This window comes from Asparagus officinalis, chromosome 5 (assembly GCF_001876935.1).
Source record: "Asparagus officinalis chromosome 5, Aspof.V1, whole genome shotgun sequence".
NCBI classification, from domain to species: domain Eukaryota; kingdom Viridiplantae; phylum Streptophyta; class Magnoliopsida; order Asparagales; family Asparagaceae; genus Asparagus; species Asparagus officinalis.
In genome coordinates, this window is record NC_033798.1 from 100,010,370 (window position 1) to 100,026,463 (window position 16,094).

Genomic DNA, 16,094 nt, shown 5'->3' on the forward strand with positions numbered 1-16,094 from the left:
TGCCCGTAGATGTAGGTCGAAGTTTATCAACCGAACCACGTAAATCTCAGTGTTCTTTCTTCTTGATTATGGTTGTTTTCTATCTTGTTAATTGTGGAGTGGCTTTCAAATTGCGAAGATCGTAGTATGCGGGAGGACTAAAATTCCCCAACAATCTGGCCATAATATATGTTCTGTTTTAACTAAGTGATCCTTTAACCTTTTATAAGAGAATGTGTTATGTACAATTAATGTAACATCAATTTATCAGTAGTATTAGTACGATAACAATGTCACGGCATCATTAAAAATACACGAAGTAACAAGCTAATAACAACAAGAAAATATTATTTAAACAACTGAATAAACGACTGAACTTTTAATGTGTATATATTTTGCCGTTAAACTCGGTATGAGTTGGGAAAACTGTTTTGAGATGTGAACTTTGACGCTTCACGGCCATGCTTTTGGACTTTGGAGTATTGGCTTGGATGTACATCCAAACTTTCTTTTATATGCTCTATGGCTCGGAGTGTACTCCATCCTTGTTCCTCCCTTCAAAAACAAGAAGAAGAAAAAAAGAAAAAGTTTAATCAGTGAACATCGGCCAGCATATTATAGTATTACTTGCACTAGCAAGATCGAAAAAATAATTAATACGATAATCAAGTTTAATATAATAATAATGGAAAAGTAAAATGGCACTAAATATTTTTAATTTCAATTTTTAATAGAAAGTAAGGGGGTGTTTGGTTCAATTTCTAGAAATTATAGGAAATGTTTTCCACCTAAAATATGATTTCCTTGTATTTCTTAAAAAAATTATAAGAAAAGTTTTGAGAAATCAAAAAGTACCAATTTTCTTGTTTTTTGTACTTTGCTTGTTTGGTTCAAAACAAGAAAATAGCTCATAACTTTATAGAAAATAACAAGATTTGGTAGGTTTTTAATTAAATATGGTATGTGTCAGATTTCTGGTGATTTTCTCTCATTTTGAGAGGAAATTGCTTTTTGTAAAATTTGGTAGGTTTTGATATTTTATAGAAAATATTTCTGTAAATTTTTTGTTGAACCAAACACAATTTACAGAAATCTCTAGAAAACTTTTAATTACAAATTTACCATTGTCAGATGTTTTGAGAAAAGTTTTCTCAAAAAGTGTTCAACCAAATAGCCCCTAAAATGGGGATGTGTTTTCTGCTGAGTTATGAATCTTATGATGTTGCAAGTCATTCAGTTATCGGGTTGCGAGTGTCATGATATTAGCGGAAATAACATGTGCATATCTTTGTGATTGATTCTGTAAATATTCCCTAGGCTAGGTATGTTAAGATGAGTTGTATGATTGCTCTTCTTTCCTAACTTAGCTTATTTGCTACTTAGTTTAGCTTTGCTATTTATGTAAACCTTCTAACTGTACAAGGAAAGTAGGAATTAGCTTTGTGTATATATTCCCAGGATTGCTCTTGCTTTCCGCCAATACATGATTCTATAGAAGCTAGCTCAAAGTTTCCCAGGGATATTTCTTTCTTATCCTTTCATCACTACTCCCTTTCTTTCTTTTGTCTGGTTCCTTCACCAATCTAGACAACAATCAAAACAACCCTAAATTCGTAGTGTCGCAAATTGGTATCAAAGCAGAGTATGATCCTCTTAGTAATCTTCTTGAGTTTTCAAAAAAAAAAAAAAAAAAAAAAAAAAAAAAATAATTTTAAAAAAAAAAAAAAAAAAAAAAAAGAGAAAAAACTAAAACATGCTTTTAGCCCAACTTAATTTACTTTTTAATTGTTTATTTTTTTCACCACTCAGGTTATCAATCCAAGAACCTTATGTCTCATATTCTTGTCATGTAGAAATCGCAGGATCATATAATATATCAAAAAAGAGTCCCTTACTGTAACAGAACCAATTTGGCAATATCATGCAAATTAGTAGCAATGAACAATATTTTAAAAACATTAAAGCAACAAGAATAACATCTAATTGAATCAGCTCCCATAAATAGTTTTTATTATAATAACTCATCTTAATGACTGATCTATCATCAAGTAGATGGCGATGATTCTTGCTTAAATCAGTCGAAAAGTAGCTTATATTTTGAAACCATACCTGACCTGATGATCCAAGAAGAAATTGTGGTACAAATCTGACATTCACTAGCCTTATAGCTGTCAGAAAATTAGGAGAAAGTAAATTTGTGAGATAATAATGCCTTCAAAATGAATAAGCCTTTCACTAATATTACAAAAATGAATAAGCCTTCACTATGTTATCCTAAGATTGATCCTTCAATAAAATCAGGCAAAAGCACCAAGAAAAATGGAAGATGAAGCTGCTAATGAAGAAAAACACAACATATCAGAGTACAATGTGGGTATGCACTGAGCCTTGAATTCATCAAAGGAGTGATGTCCACTACGTCAAAGGTGTTTACAGAATAGTTACAATCACTTCCATAATTCTAACTGTTAAAGTCTCTAACAATTACATCAAAACTCTGAAGTTATGGTATGGGTTAAGGGTTATAGTTTTATATTCTAACATTGCTCATGCAGGTTGAGCGTCATTTTTACAGACAGAAACCCGGACTCACGCAGTGATGTCAATTTTAGAAAATCCGCTTTAAGTTCGTGACCAGTCGGATTCAAACTTGGGTTTCTCTGGTATCATGTCAAAGTCTCTACCTATTTTATCAAAAATCCAAAGACATGGTTTCTAATGGCTTTCGAAGTTTGCTATGAAAACTCTTCAAGAGAGCTGCAAAGAATTACTAAAATAACTATGCACATCCTGAAAGAACACACAAATAAAAGCCCTAAAAGTTGGCTTTTGTAAGTATAAGAACATGATAAAAAACTACTTAATTCATAGACCATTACCAGTGCGTTTGCTTTTTATAAGGGTGAGTCAAGAATAATAAGTTTGTTGTAAGAATTTGTACTCAAACTACAGCGCCTTCTAAAACTGAAAAAAAAAATCAAAAGGAATATATTCCTCTAATATTTATGGGGACTAGATCAAATAACTACCATTACCAGATATCGATAATTTCAAGCAATAAACAGTTTCAAACATCAAGAAGCATAAATAACTTCGAACTGGTGCCTGTGTCGCCAACCTCTCAGTGCCAAAGCTCGGTAGCTCAGCTTAATGTGATCGATCAACATGTAAATATGCAACTATAAAACCAATATTATGCTTCACAACCATGGCTGAAAAGACGACGCAACAGGCAAACTTGCAGTAAAATCACTATAATGAAGAAGTGAAACTGTGAAATAACAACGATCAATTATAACGCAAACACAAGCATTAGTGAGGGAATCCATTGATCAGCTAAATTGTCAACCGAGTAGGATTTTGCTTGGCAGGAAAGAAAATAAGCTTCCACCAAATGACATGAGAAACAGAAGCCAACACTTGGCACAGCTCTAATTGAAAGGCACAACACGCCCATTCTCTTCACTGAAATCAAGCGAAGGCAACATCAAGCACGCTGGCAGAGGAAGATGACTTATATATTCATAGTACGTACTCATCTCACCTACACATAGAGAAGCAGATTTAGAGAGGAAATGGGCAGGGGGAGAACTCTTTATGAGTTATTTCATTATCATGTAAAGAAACTTAATCCTCATACTCCTTAGCATTCCCCCTACAATCATGCTCAAACCTCGAAATTGCAAACCACTTCATCTCCACTCCAACTGCTGACCCTGCTGCGGCCGCACCCCCCTTAATAGCCATCTCTACTAAAATCTTTCCAACTACCGGCCCCATCTTGAATCCATGCCCAGAAAAGCCTCCGGCCACAACCACATCCCTCCCAAACTCCCCTCCGACAAAATCCAACACAAAATCCCCATCAGGAGTCATCGAATACAAACATCCTTGTGTAATGACAGGCTTATCAAACTCAACACAGCCAGGCATCACCTTTTCAATCCACTTCCCAACAGGGTCCACCAGCGAACCAGCGCTTGAGTCTGACCCCAAGCCCCAGGTTCTCTTATTTGGGTCGCACGGGTGACCCCCGTGCATTGCAAGCTTGATCAGCCCAGGAAATTCTACCGATGGTGTGCCATAGATAAGGGGGTCACCGTAGCTGGCTAAAGATGGAAAACCACTGCCTGAAACTAGGGTCTTCTCGTAACTTTCTCTGATTTTCCAGTAGCAAATGACAGTGTGAAGGGGTTGCATTGGTAAATCCAGTCCGGTCACTGTTTTCACTAAAATTTGCGTCCAAGCTCCTGCAGTAACCACACACTTCTTGCCCAAGAACTTACGGCCATTGACGGTTGAGACCATCACTCCATTGCCATCACCAGCTAATTTCTTGATATCAACCACTTCTTCGTGATCTCTAAGAACAACACCTCTCTTGATGGCTAGTGCTTGGAACATGGCTACTGCCTTTGTTGGCTTAATTACTCCACCTTCACTAGCCAACCCTATCCATCCATCGGGGAGTTCAAATGAGCAACCGAACTTCTCAGAAACCTGAGACTGGTTCAAGACCTGCGCATCGATGGAATGAGAGTTACAACTAGAGATGACAGACTGTAGGGTCTTGCTATCAGCTGGTCCTAGATCCAAATGTGGGGTTTTTGTAATGACCCGATAACCAATTTCGGACTCAGCTTCCTCCCAAAGCTGGAAAGATTTGGCTACCATAGGAACATAGTAGGGTTCAGGGTAAGCGTAACGGATTGTACGTGACTCTCCATGGGAGGAGCCGAGATGGTGGAGGAAGTCGAACTGCTCCAAGAGAAGCACGCTGAGGCCACACTTTGCTGCTTCGTAGGCAGTGCAGCTTCCCATGATCCCTGCGCCGATGATGATGACGTCGAAGTGATCAGCAAGAACCGCCATTATACTCTCTTTCTCAGTGAGCAGATTCCTTTAATTTGCAGGCAGGAGGACGTTTAGGTTAATTATTAAAGATAATGGTGAGTAAAAGATCGAGTCCCTCGTTTTGAAGAGAAATTTCAAAAATACCAATCCTATAATAGTGAAGATTCTACTTGACTTTTTATCATTTAGTGGATCATTATAAGTAGAAGAGCCCCTCTGCTTAATAATTTCTTTTGTGAGTTTGTGACCCTGTCCCTCTCAAAAAACCTCACAAAACAGCAGGCCGGTGGGCTGAAATTGGGAACTCGAAGATCACAGCAGAGCAAACACTTGAAAGACTTTAATAAAGAGAGGAAAGAGAGGGTCAATGTCTTGAACTTCTTAAGTGTTGGCCCTACGGCATTTGCTATGGTCTAATCCCTCATATCATTTTCCTAAGGATTTGGATCCTCTCTACTACAAAAAAAAAAAAAAAAAAAAAGGGGGGGGAATGGTTGTGATTTTTTCTTTTAGTGTAAATTAGGAATGAGTGCAATACACGGGGGTATGGTAAGTGTTAGATTTAGATTGTATCATAACCGCCTACTAAATAATCAACGATTGAGATTAAAAGCAGTGATCTCTCCACTACTTTTTTGTAGTGGAGAGGATCCAAATCCTTTTCCTAATTCCTATTTATTTTCACAAAAAAAAGGAAAAAAAGAAGGAAATAATTAAGAAGGAAAAGAAACATTATACATACTCCTCGATTTGTTAAGTGTTGATAATAGTAGTGGGTTTAGTCCCACATTGGTTGTGAGAACACACCTCACCCTCCGCTACTTGTATAAATATATGTGCACATTCGATATTCAATTTAAGGGAAATTTATCCAAGACTCTTTCTCTCTCTCTCTTACTTTTAACATGGTATCAGAGCTAGGGTTATTATTTTCCTTCCAATAAAAATATTTAACGCTTCTGCGTTCTTTTGCTAAATCTTGGCATTGGTGCTTTGCAGCCGTTTAATGCTTTTTTTTTTGCGTTACTCTGCCAGATTTTTTGGCCTTACCGTTTTGCGGCCTCTTAACGCATTTCGCGTTCTCGTTTAACCTTTGGGTTCCATTTTAACATTGGAGGTTACATTTTTAACAATCGGGTTTCTACATTAACCTTCGGGTTCTATTTTAAACCTTCGGGTTTCATTCTAACCTTCAGGTTCTATTTTAAACCTTCAGGTTTTATTTTAACGGCATCGTCGTTTCAAGACCATATCTTGGTCTCAAATTTACGGCATTGTCGTTTTCAAAGCCGTCTCTCGGCCTAAAATTGCGATTTCAAGCAGTCTCTCGACCATCTCTTGGTCTTATAACTGTCGTTTCACAGTCAGTAACGACATCGCCGTTTTAATCCCTCTCGACGTCTCAACATCGATGTTGAGACGTTGTGGGTCTCCGGCGTGAGCATCAGATCCGCCCGATCTTCCGGCCACCTTGGTCGCCGACTACTTCTTTTTCTCAGATTTGAGAGTCATATATAACCTTCGGGTTCAAATTTAACCTTCGGGTTCTCTTGTTGCTTCTATAAGTCCAAAATCCTCTATCTTACTTTTCGCAGATTTGTGACATAGACAACTTGGTCATGTATCTCATAAAAGGCTAGAGAGTCTTATCCAGTCCGGAGTACTTGGTCCCGTATCCTCTCGTTCTCATATTGAGTCATGTACTGGTTGTAAATTGGCTAAATTCACTGCTCTACCGTTTCCAACCAGTACATCTGTTTTCACTTTCTTATTTGATTTGGTCCATTCTGATATCTGAGGGTCATCTTCTCTGCCTTCTTCATCTGGCTACTTATATTATGTTAGTTTTATCGACGATTTCTCTCGTTATACATGGGTCTACCTACTTAAAAATCACTCTGACGTACTTTCTGCTTATCAAGCCTTCACTTCTATGATCTTCACTCAATGAAAAGCTCGTATTAAAGTTTTTCGTTCTGACTGTGCCAAAGAGTATCTATTATCTGCCATGCACTCTACCATGATCTTTCATGGAACTATCTTTCAACAGTCATGTCCTTACACTCATGAGAAAAATGGTATTGTTGAACATAAAGATCGTCATATCCTTGATACCGCTCGATCAATGCTCATTTCTTCCTCTGTTCCTCGTCGTTTCTGGGCTGAGGTCATTCTCACCGCTGCTCATGCCATTAATATCGCTCCATCTAGCTCTCTTTCTGGCGCTACTCCTCATAGCCGCATCTATACTCATTCTCCTCGTTATGATCTGACCCGCGTTTTTGGCTGTCGCTGTTTCGTTCTTCTGCCCTTTCACGAACTTGATAAAATTGTCTCCCAGAGCTTTTCTCCGTTTCTATTTAGGAATTAGTTCGGAACATCGTATGATTATCGTTGTTATGATCCCGCATCTCGTCGAGTTCATATATCTCGACACGTTCAGTTCGAAGAGGATTCTCCATTTTATTCTGCTTCTGATAACTTTAATTTCCTCCACACTACTGATCGTGTTTCTCCGCCAGCTGCATCACCTATTTCATTACTGTAGGCTGTCTAAAAATAATAATAGATAGCTGATTCCCCATCAAACACCGATGATGAAAGTTACAATCTGACGACTCCCAGAAGGCTACAATTTGAAGACTTTCACATATCAAAGAGCTAAAGCAAAGATTACAAAACGACGATCTTTAGCAATGCTCTGACAGAAAGAGATTACAAATCGACGATCTCTTCAAACCAAGACGTGGAAGTCCTCCCTGCGTACCATCATCAAGACACAACACCAATTCAATCACCTACCGTGGCAAACACAAATGCAGCTTCTTATGTGAGATGATTGATCTTGATGGCTGCGATAACAACGTGACTAATATTATATTAGCAACTATCAGAGGTGCTGATGAGCAGTGTAATGATATTCGACACACTGAAGAGCACATGGTTAAACCATGCAAAGAAATCTTGGTGGAGATCGTGACCTGCAGTTGATAGAGCGTTATTGAGATGCCTCAATTGTCACGAATAGCCTGAATAAGACATTCTTTACTGGTCATTGGTGTCATCCATATATAAAGACAGAGAAACCTGAACGCAGATTCAACAAACAGCTCGAACGCATCATCATCGCTGCCCAACGCAGCTCATCATCGCTGCCCAACGCAGCTCATCATCGCTGCCCAACGCATCTCATCATCGCAGCTCCAACCAATGTCGAACGCAGTTCTACACTGCTGTCAAACGCACCTTCAAACATTGAAGAACGCAACTCAATATCGCTATAGAACGCACCTCCAGATACTGCGTTCAAATACAGAATTTAGGCCAGAACGCATGTCAAAATTCTGACCTGTTCAAACACGATCCAGGCAGTTTCGAAAACTGCTCTTCACCCACGATTTGAGGAATGGCTTACGTGGGTTGTTACACCCGATCAATGGGGTAACTAAGCCCCCATTTAGGAGCGGATTATGGGGGTAGTTACACCCCAAATCCCCCTATAAACATCAATAAACTCAACAGAGTTAAGAGAGCTCTTTTTCGGAGGGCTTAGATCGGATTTTTGGAGATTGGATTTTGATTACTTGGAGAGGATCTTTCGATTAGATTTCCCAGAATCAGAAAAAGGGGATTAACTCCTTACACAGTCTGGGAAATCAACAAACGGAGGAGCTCTAAACCGTCGATATTTGGCTTATTAACCGAATTATTTTCGGTTTGAACAACTCTATTACCAGAGTTTATTCTGAATCACGAAACTCATCAAGAGTTATCAACCAGACAAGATTGTTGTTCCAGTGAGCATAGATATTTGGATCGTCAACGAGAAGCAAACTCGACGCAAGCATTCGAGGGAGGCATCTCATCGCTACCGTGAAGAACCCAGAATTAAACAAAGGAGGGGATCCAGATCATTCTCTTCTCTTTTGTAATCAGGAAATCCAATTGTAATCAAGAGTTGAGAGAGTTGTAATCATTCTTTTTCTAAGCAGTTAGAGAGAATGAAATCAAATACAGTTCTTTCATTCACTTTGTTTTTATTACAAATTTTCCAACAAACAAAAGATGGCGACTCCGCTAGGGACAAGCTTCTCTGACGAAGAAGTGGTGGCGCAATCCGACGTTCACCTCACTGGAACAACCGTCGAAACTCTTGTTGTGGAGTTTGACCAAGCCAAGTACGAGGAGGCTCTCTCCTCTGGATCGCTTAGCCCCAAGGTTAGGCGAGATGCCTTTCAGGACTCTAAAAAAGTTTTAATTACTGCTGAGATGCCAAAGAAAGCCCTCTCCTTTGGCCAAAGCCTCAAACTTGCTCTGCAAGCCAAAGAAAGCCCTCTCCTTTGGCCAAAGCCTCAAACTTGCTCTGCAATCTGAAGATCCCACGACACAGCGTGTACTTGGTTGTAAAAGGCCTACCCCACGACACAGCGTGTACTTGGTTGTAAAAGGCCTACGACAGAGAAAGGCACGATCAACGCCGACGACGCTGCTGTTAAAGCTTTGAAACAAGCCAAGAAAAACGCCGCTCGAAGACGGAGAAGATCCATCCGACGAGCACATCTCTGAGACGCCGCTCGAAGACGGAGAAGATCCATCCGACGAGCATATCTCCGAGAAAATCAATCCTTGGTCCAACGCAAGGATTGCATTTCCGAAGCTCTACCGAAGCATTGCGTTCATACTCCAGAACGTACACTTCGAGGTAACGAATCCAATTATGAACCTCGGGTGATTCAACTTAAACGCGACCCTCAGTGGTGCGTTGTACAATCAAAACACAGCCCTGCTAAGGGGAAACAGACGCCTCATGAGTGCGTCCGAACAAAACAAGACCTTAAGGGGTCTGTTTCATCGACTGAACGCAGGCCAAGGCCTGGTGTTTTTAAATCACAACGCGACCGTCGCACTTCGCTTCCCGAATACGATGTGGTCCGCCAAGTTAAAAAGGGTCGAAGTGGACTCAAGATTCACGCCCACCAAGAACCAGTCTCGCCCCCTCAGAAACAGAGGGTCATATCTCCGATGAAGAATCAATCTCAAAGCCCCGACTTGCGAGATTTACTCTCTAGAAGAAAACCAATGCAGCAGGCAAATCAGTCCTGCCATTGTGAGAGGATTATTTCAGCAGTCCTCTCCGAGTGCCAATGTTGCGTACCTGAACCCCGACAATCGGTGTTCGACAGATTGGCGGATGTCGTCAGACCTACCAAGAGACGACGCCATCATAAGAAGAAAGATTCTGAAGCCGAGTATCCTCAGGTTACTATCAACATGACCGGCAGAGGGAAGATCTCGTATCCTAGTTCCGATGAATCAGAAAGGAGCCATTCCCCGACTGTTCGAGAAATTTGTGACGAGTTCGAAGGAGTGTATCGGCATACCCGATCACGGACCGGAGCTATACGACCGGTTAATTATCAAAGGTTAGCCAAAGGGATTACGATGAGTGATGAACATTCAGCAATAGCTGAATCTCAATCTTCAAGCTCTGTCGGAGCACAGAAGGTTTCTGTTTATATGACGGGAAACCCCGAGGACATAGCCAAAAGAGTAGGCGAACATCATGTCATGCTCCAGGCGCAACAGGAGACACTTCTCCAATTAAAGGACATGTTGGCCCAGGTTCTGGCAGAAAAAGGCCAAAAACCTGAATCTTCCCGGAAGACAACATCAAAGGGAAAGCAAAAAGTACACGAACATTCAGATCGTGAGACTCACAACCTGGGATCCTCTTCTGAAGGTGAGAAGGAGGTGGAAAAAGAGCTATATCCTCAGTCAACCAAAGTAGATGAGCTAGAAGCCCGCCTTAATGCAATGACCAACAGAAGCGAGCTTCGCGAGGAAGGAGTGATACGACCTTACCCTGCAGAATGGGATACAGCTCCCTATCCGCCAAAGTTTAAGGCCCCGACGCTACAACCTTTTGACGGTACAGGATCACCAAATCAGCATATCTACTACTTCAAGTCACAGACCGGAGATGTGGTAGCAAATGATGCCATCCTGACGCGCTTGTTCATCGGTACTCTTAAAGGAGTGGCCTTTGAGTGGTTTATGAAATTGCCTGCTGGATCTATCCAGAAATGGGTAGATTTGGAAAGGCTTTTCTTGGCCAGATTCTTTGAAGACGACACAGAGGTCTCAGTCCCGACTCTTCTCGCCACTAAGCAGAAAAAGGGAGAATCTATCAAGACCTATGTTGAAAGATTCCGCAGCATGGCATTGCGATGCCCCTCAGGTATGACTCAATCAACCTTGGTTGAAACTTGCAGGCACAACCTGCAGACCCAGCTCCTCGCTCAGATGGGAGTAGCAGAATGTCGCTCCTGGAGACATTTAGTTTCACAAGGAGAGCAAGCTGAAGAGATTGTAGCTCAGATCAAAGCTGAAGAAGAACCACAACCCAAGCCGCAGCAGCAACGCAATCAGAACAATGCCCAACGGTCTAAGGGAAAAGAGACTTTAGCAGCTGACTACACGCAAGTACCACCGCCTACTAAGCAAGGCAAGACACCTAATCAGCAAAGAGCGCCCAAGCAGTATTCGTTCAAAGAAGAGCATGTGGACACTCTGTTCCAACTACTTCGGAAGAATAATAAATTGCAGCTCTCTGAAATCAGAAAACCAGATGAAGCAGGAAAGGTAGATGATCTTAATTACTGTCGCTATCATAGGTTCTTGGGACATCCTACTAGAAAGTGCTATGTCTTCAAAGACATCTTGCAAAATTTAGTGAACGCCAACGTACTCACTCTGAAGCCGGAACAGAAGACTGTATCTACTAACCTGATTGCGGTCCAGTTTGGTGACTTCCCTCCTGTAGCTGCTGCAGATGGTGTCATTCCCGTCCATAAAGGGGAAATGCACTTGAAGAACACTGACTTACACAACCAGAAGGGTAGGGGGTTGGTACCCCTCACTATTCCAAAAGGAGAGATCATGTGGGTCCATCCAGACCTAATTGAGGATCAGCAATGGACGAACACCGCATTCAAGCATAAAAGAAGCAAGACTAAGTCATCCAACATGATTAGCCCCTCGGTTAATGAGAATAATGACCATCTCAAACCTCTCACCGACTCAGAAGAAGAGAGGATCGTCCTAGCAGCATACCCAGAAGGTAACCCCGGTACTCGGTCGGGGAAAACTTATTTGAGGAATTATGACCAGAACGCTCAAGAAGCTGAAGAACAGCCCCAAGACGCTGGGGGTTCTGTGCCAAAGAAGCCGGTTGATAAAGGGAAGCAAAGAGATCTCCGTTTCAACAAAAATCTTCACCAAGATCTTGGCGAAGCAAATGCCCCTTACCAATTTAATGTGATGGCACAGTTGGCCAACATACCAACCAGGATCACCCTTTACGAGCTCTTGAAATTGTCCAAAGCCACCAGAGAAGCTCTGATTGAAGCTTTGAAGAACACGGAGAGCTTCATTACCCAAGTTACTCCAATGCCCGAAGCATCTAAAGATCAATCCTGTCTGCAGTGTTTACAAGCAGTCAGAAGCCTGCCCTGCATATCATTCACTCAGGAAGATATGCAAGTGAAACATAAACATGACAGACCCCTGTATTACACAGGATATATCGGGTCATCAGAAATCAGCCGCGTTCAGGTCGACCCAGGCTCGGCACTTAGCATCATGCCATACAGAGTCATGCAAGTTTTAGGGATTCCCTTACACCGGTTGCATGCTACCCAAACCACCATCTTCGGATTCAATGCTAACAGCACTCGGCCTATGGGAAAGATCAAGCTCAGATGTCAAATCGAAGATCTCAGATCCGAAGTGGCTTGTTACATTATAGATGCGGACACATCCTATAATCTGTTATTAGGACGACCATGGATTCACGCAAATCGTGTTGTCCCATCCACATTACATCAAGTCATGAAGTATGTCAATGATCAAGACGAAGTTCGAACCCTGATTGCGGAGAAATACCCCTTCAAGGGAGTGGAAAACTTCCACACCGATTCAGTCTTCTACTCAGAGTCGCAAGAGGAAGAAGACGTCGACAGTGGTAATGAGGCAGATGTCGAACCAGACCCGGAAGGGAATTGCCCATGGGAGCTGAACTTTAATGTAATTGGTCCAGTCGAGAACAATAATAATGTACCGAGTGAGGGCGAGTGGTGCATTAATGAAGATTTTATTTTGGCGTACTTGTCGGATGAATCTTTTAAAGTTGGACGACTAGAGAATAATCATAATACAGGTACCAGCTCATGGCATACATTGCGTGCAGAAGCATGCCTCTCATTGCCAATTAAGTCATCCTTCACTTCCGATGAAGAAGTAGAAGATGCACAAAAGGCTTTCTTCGAAGTCCCGTCTAAAAAGAAAGGGCAAAAGCCAATCCGTCTTGGTAAAGTTAAACCCACACCACTCCGACGTGGAAGCTCGGAAGAAGATGATGGTGTCCCTCAATTTCATTACCATGAACCCAATGCTATACATTTAATGAAAAGAATGGGATATAACTTTAATGAAAAGCAGGGCTTAAACTTCGCGGGAGAGGAGCGAACACCAATTCGAATGTCTCTCACTCCCGAAGGAAAACCTCCGGATTACTATCAAAAAACCGGAAGAGGCGTAGATTATGTCACGACTCCGTCTGCCTCGGAAAACGAAATCAGTAACTACCTGCATCACGACCATTCATCCGAAACATCCTCTTGTGAATCCGACGTCAGTGTTGGGCCTTTCTTTAAAAGCCTAACTGTGAACATGGTTTCGACCAATCATCCAGATGAAGATGCAGGGGGTGACGAAGAGTTAGTCGAATCAACCGATGATCCTTGGATCAAACGTCTTAACATCCTGTGGGATATGCGCTTCGAACAACGCGAACCACCCACTGAAGATAAAGTGATTCAGGTCAACATGGGAAATGAATCTAACCCCAAGCCTATTTTCATAGCTGAAGACTTATCATCATCCGAAAAAGAAGATCTTATATCTCTCATCCGAGAATATATAGATGTCTTTGCTTGGAATTATGAAGACATGCCTGGTCTTGATCCAAAAGTGGCCATGCATCGTCTCAACATCGATCCGGATGCCAAACCTGTTAAACAACAGCAACGTCGGTTTCGTCCAGAGATCATGGAATCAATTGAGTCAGAAGTTAAAAATCTCATAGATTCGGGTTTCGTTAGGGAAGAGCAACACCCCGACTGGGTGGCTAACATCATCCCAGTGCCCAAGAAGAACGGTAAAGTCCGAATATACATCGATTTCCGCGATCTCAATGCCGCCTGTCCGAAAGACGAATTCCCGCTCCCCATCACGGATGTTATGATTGACAACACCTGCGGATATGAAAGGATGTCTTTCATGGACGGATTCTCCGGGTACAATCAGATCAAGATGCACCCAGAAGATGAAAAGCATACCGCTTTTAGAACACCACTGGGGGTATATTGCTATACAGTGATGCCATTCGGCCTGAAAAACGCGGGTGCAACTTATCAACGTGCAATGAATGTCATCTTTCACGAGCACCTACGTAAGAAGATCGAGTGCTATGTTGACGATATAGCAGTAAAAAGCCAACACAAAGATGATCATCTTACAGATTTGAAGACAATGTTCGATATCATGCGAGCACATCAATTGAAGATGAACCCGACAAAGTCATTCCTCGGAGTATCAAGTGGAAAATTCCTAGGATTTATCGTTACCTCCAAGGGAATTTCTCTCGACCCGGAAAAAGTGCGTGCCATCCAAGACATGCCGCCTCCGAAGAATCTCAAAGAGCTCAGAGGTTTGCAAGGCAGACTGGCCTACATTCGAAGATTCATATCAAATCTCTCAGGACGCTGTCAACCTTTCTCTAAGCTCATGAAGAAAGGAGTATCTTTTGTCTGGGATACAGAATGTCGAAAAGCATTCGAGGAGATTAAAGAGTACCTTACTCAACCACCAGTTCTTGTGGCCCCAAAATCAGGGAAACCATTCCTGTTATATGTGAGAGCCATGAAACATTCTCTCGGAGCTCTGTTAGCCCAGAACAACGATCAAGGTCAAGAGCAAGCCATCTATTACCTAAGCAGGACTATGATGGGAGCCGAACACCGATACAATCCAGTTGAAAAAGAATGTCTCGCCTTGGTATTCGCAGTTCAAAAGATGCGACATTACCTGGTTGGACAGACAATTCATGTCATCTCTAAGGTGAATCCAGAGCAATCACTGCAGGAGTGGGAGTCGTACTCGTTTCTCCGAACAGTCATGTAATCCCAAGGGGGTTCTCCCTAATCGAACCCTACACCAACAATGTAGCCGAGTATAATGCTCTGCTATTAGGAATGCAATTTGCCGAAGAACTTAATGTTCAGCATCTCGAAGCTTATGGTGACTCTCAGCTCATCGTTAATCAAGTCCGAGGGGAATACGAAGTGCGGCATGAGGATCTTATCCCGTATCATATCGCAGTGCTAAAGCAAGCTGAGAAGTTTAAAGGTTTCTTTATCGGATACATTCCACGAACTCAGAATGCTTACGCAGACGCTTTAGCCTCGCTGGCAACTTCATTAGCGTTACCTCCAGGGGCTGAAACTACAATCTCGGTTACAGGACGCGAGTTATACTGCTTCAAGATTCCTATGGAGGAAAGCTCCGATGAGACGATGACAGGGGAAGTCTGTACAACCTCGATGGAGTTTGAAGCTAGAGATTGGCGATTCCCGTATATCGACTATGCCATATACGGAATATTGCCTGATGACCCTAAGGAAGCGGCCACTATCAAACGAAAGGCCCTCCAGTTCTATTATGATGCGGTTTCTCGAACCCTATATCGTAAATCACACGACGGAGTTTTGCTTCGATGTCTTTCTCGAAAGGAAGCGAAGGAGGCCCTTAAGGAAGCTCACGACGGAATGTGCGGGGCTCATCAGCCCGGAGCTAAATTAGGAGATCGTCTTCGATGAATTGGCTATTATTGGCCAAAGATGTTTTCAGACGCAGTCGACTATGCTAAACGCTGTCACGCATGCCAAATTCATGGAGATTTTATCCATCAAGCGCCAGGTAATTTACATCCTACATCTGCAACTTGGCCATTTGAGATGTGGGGCATGGATATTGTGGGACCAATTTCTCCTCCGACTTCCAAAGGACACCGGTTCATTCTGGCCGTGACCGACTATTTCTCCAAATGGGCAGAAGCAATCCCGTTGAAAGAAGTCAAGACTTCGAATGTGATCAAGTTGTCTATCGCTTTGGAGTCCCGAGACGAATAATTCACGACAACG

General features: G+C 42.1%; 1 protein-coding gene across 1 annotated transcript; it reads right to left on the reverse strand.

The window, feature by feature from the left end:
- On the reverse strand, positions 316-5,094 carry LOC109840378 (probable sarcosine oxidase). The gene is made up of 2 exons (XM_020409004.1): positions 2,089-5,094; positions 316-534 (listed from the first exon to the last, which is right to left on the reverse strand). Exon 1 carries the CDS (start codon positions 4,849-4,851, stop codon positions 3,607-3,609), a length of 1,245 nt encoding a protein of 414 aa, XP_020264593.1. The 5' UTR covers positions 4,852-5,094; the 3' UTR covers positions 316-534; positions 2,089-3,606.

Bases quoted from the DNA above. Each gene is read 5' to 3' on its own strand.
- LOC109840378 (XM_020409004.1), bottom strand. From the start codon at position 4,851: ATGGCGGTTCTTGCTGATCACTTCGACGTCATCATCATCGGCGCAGGG.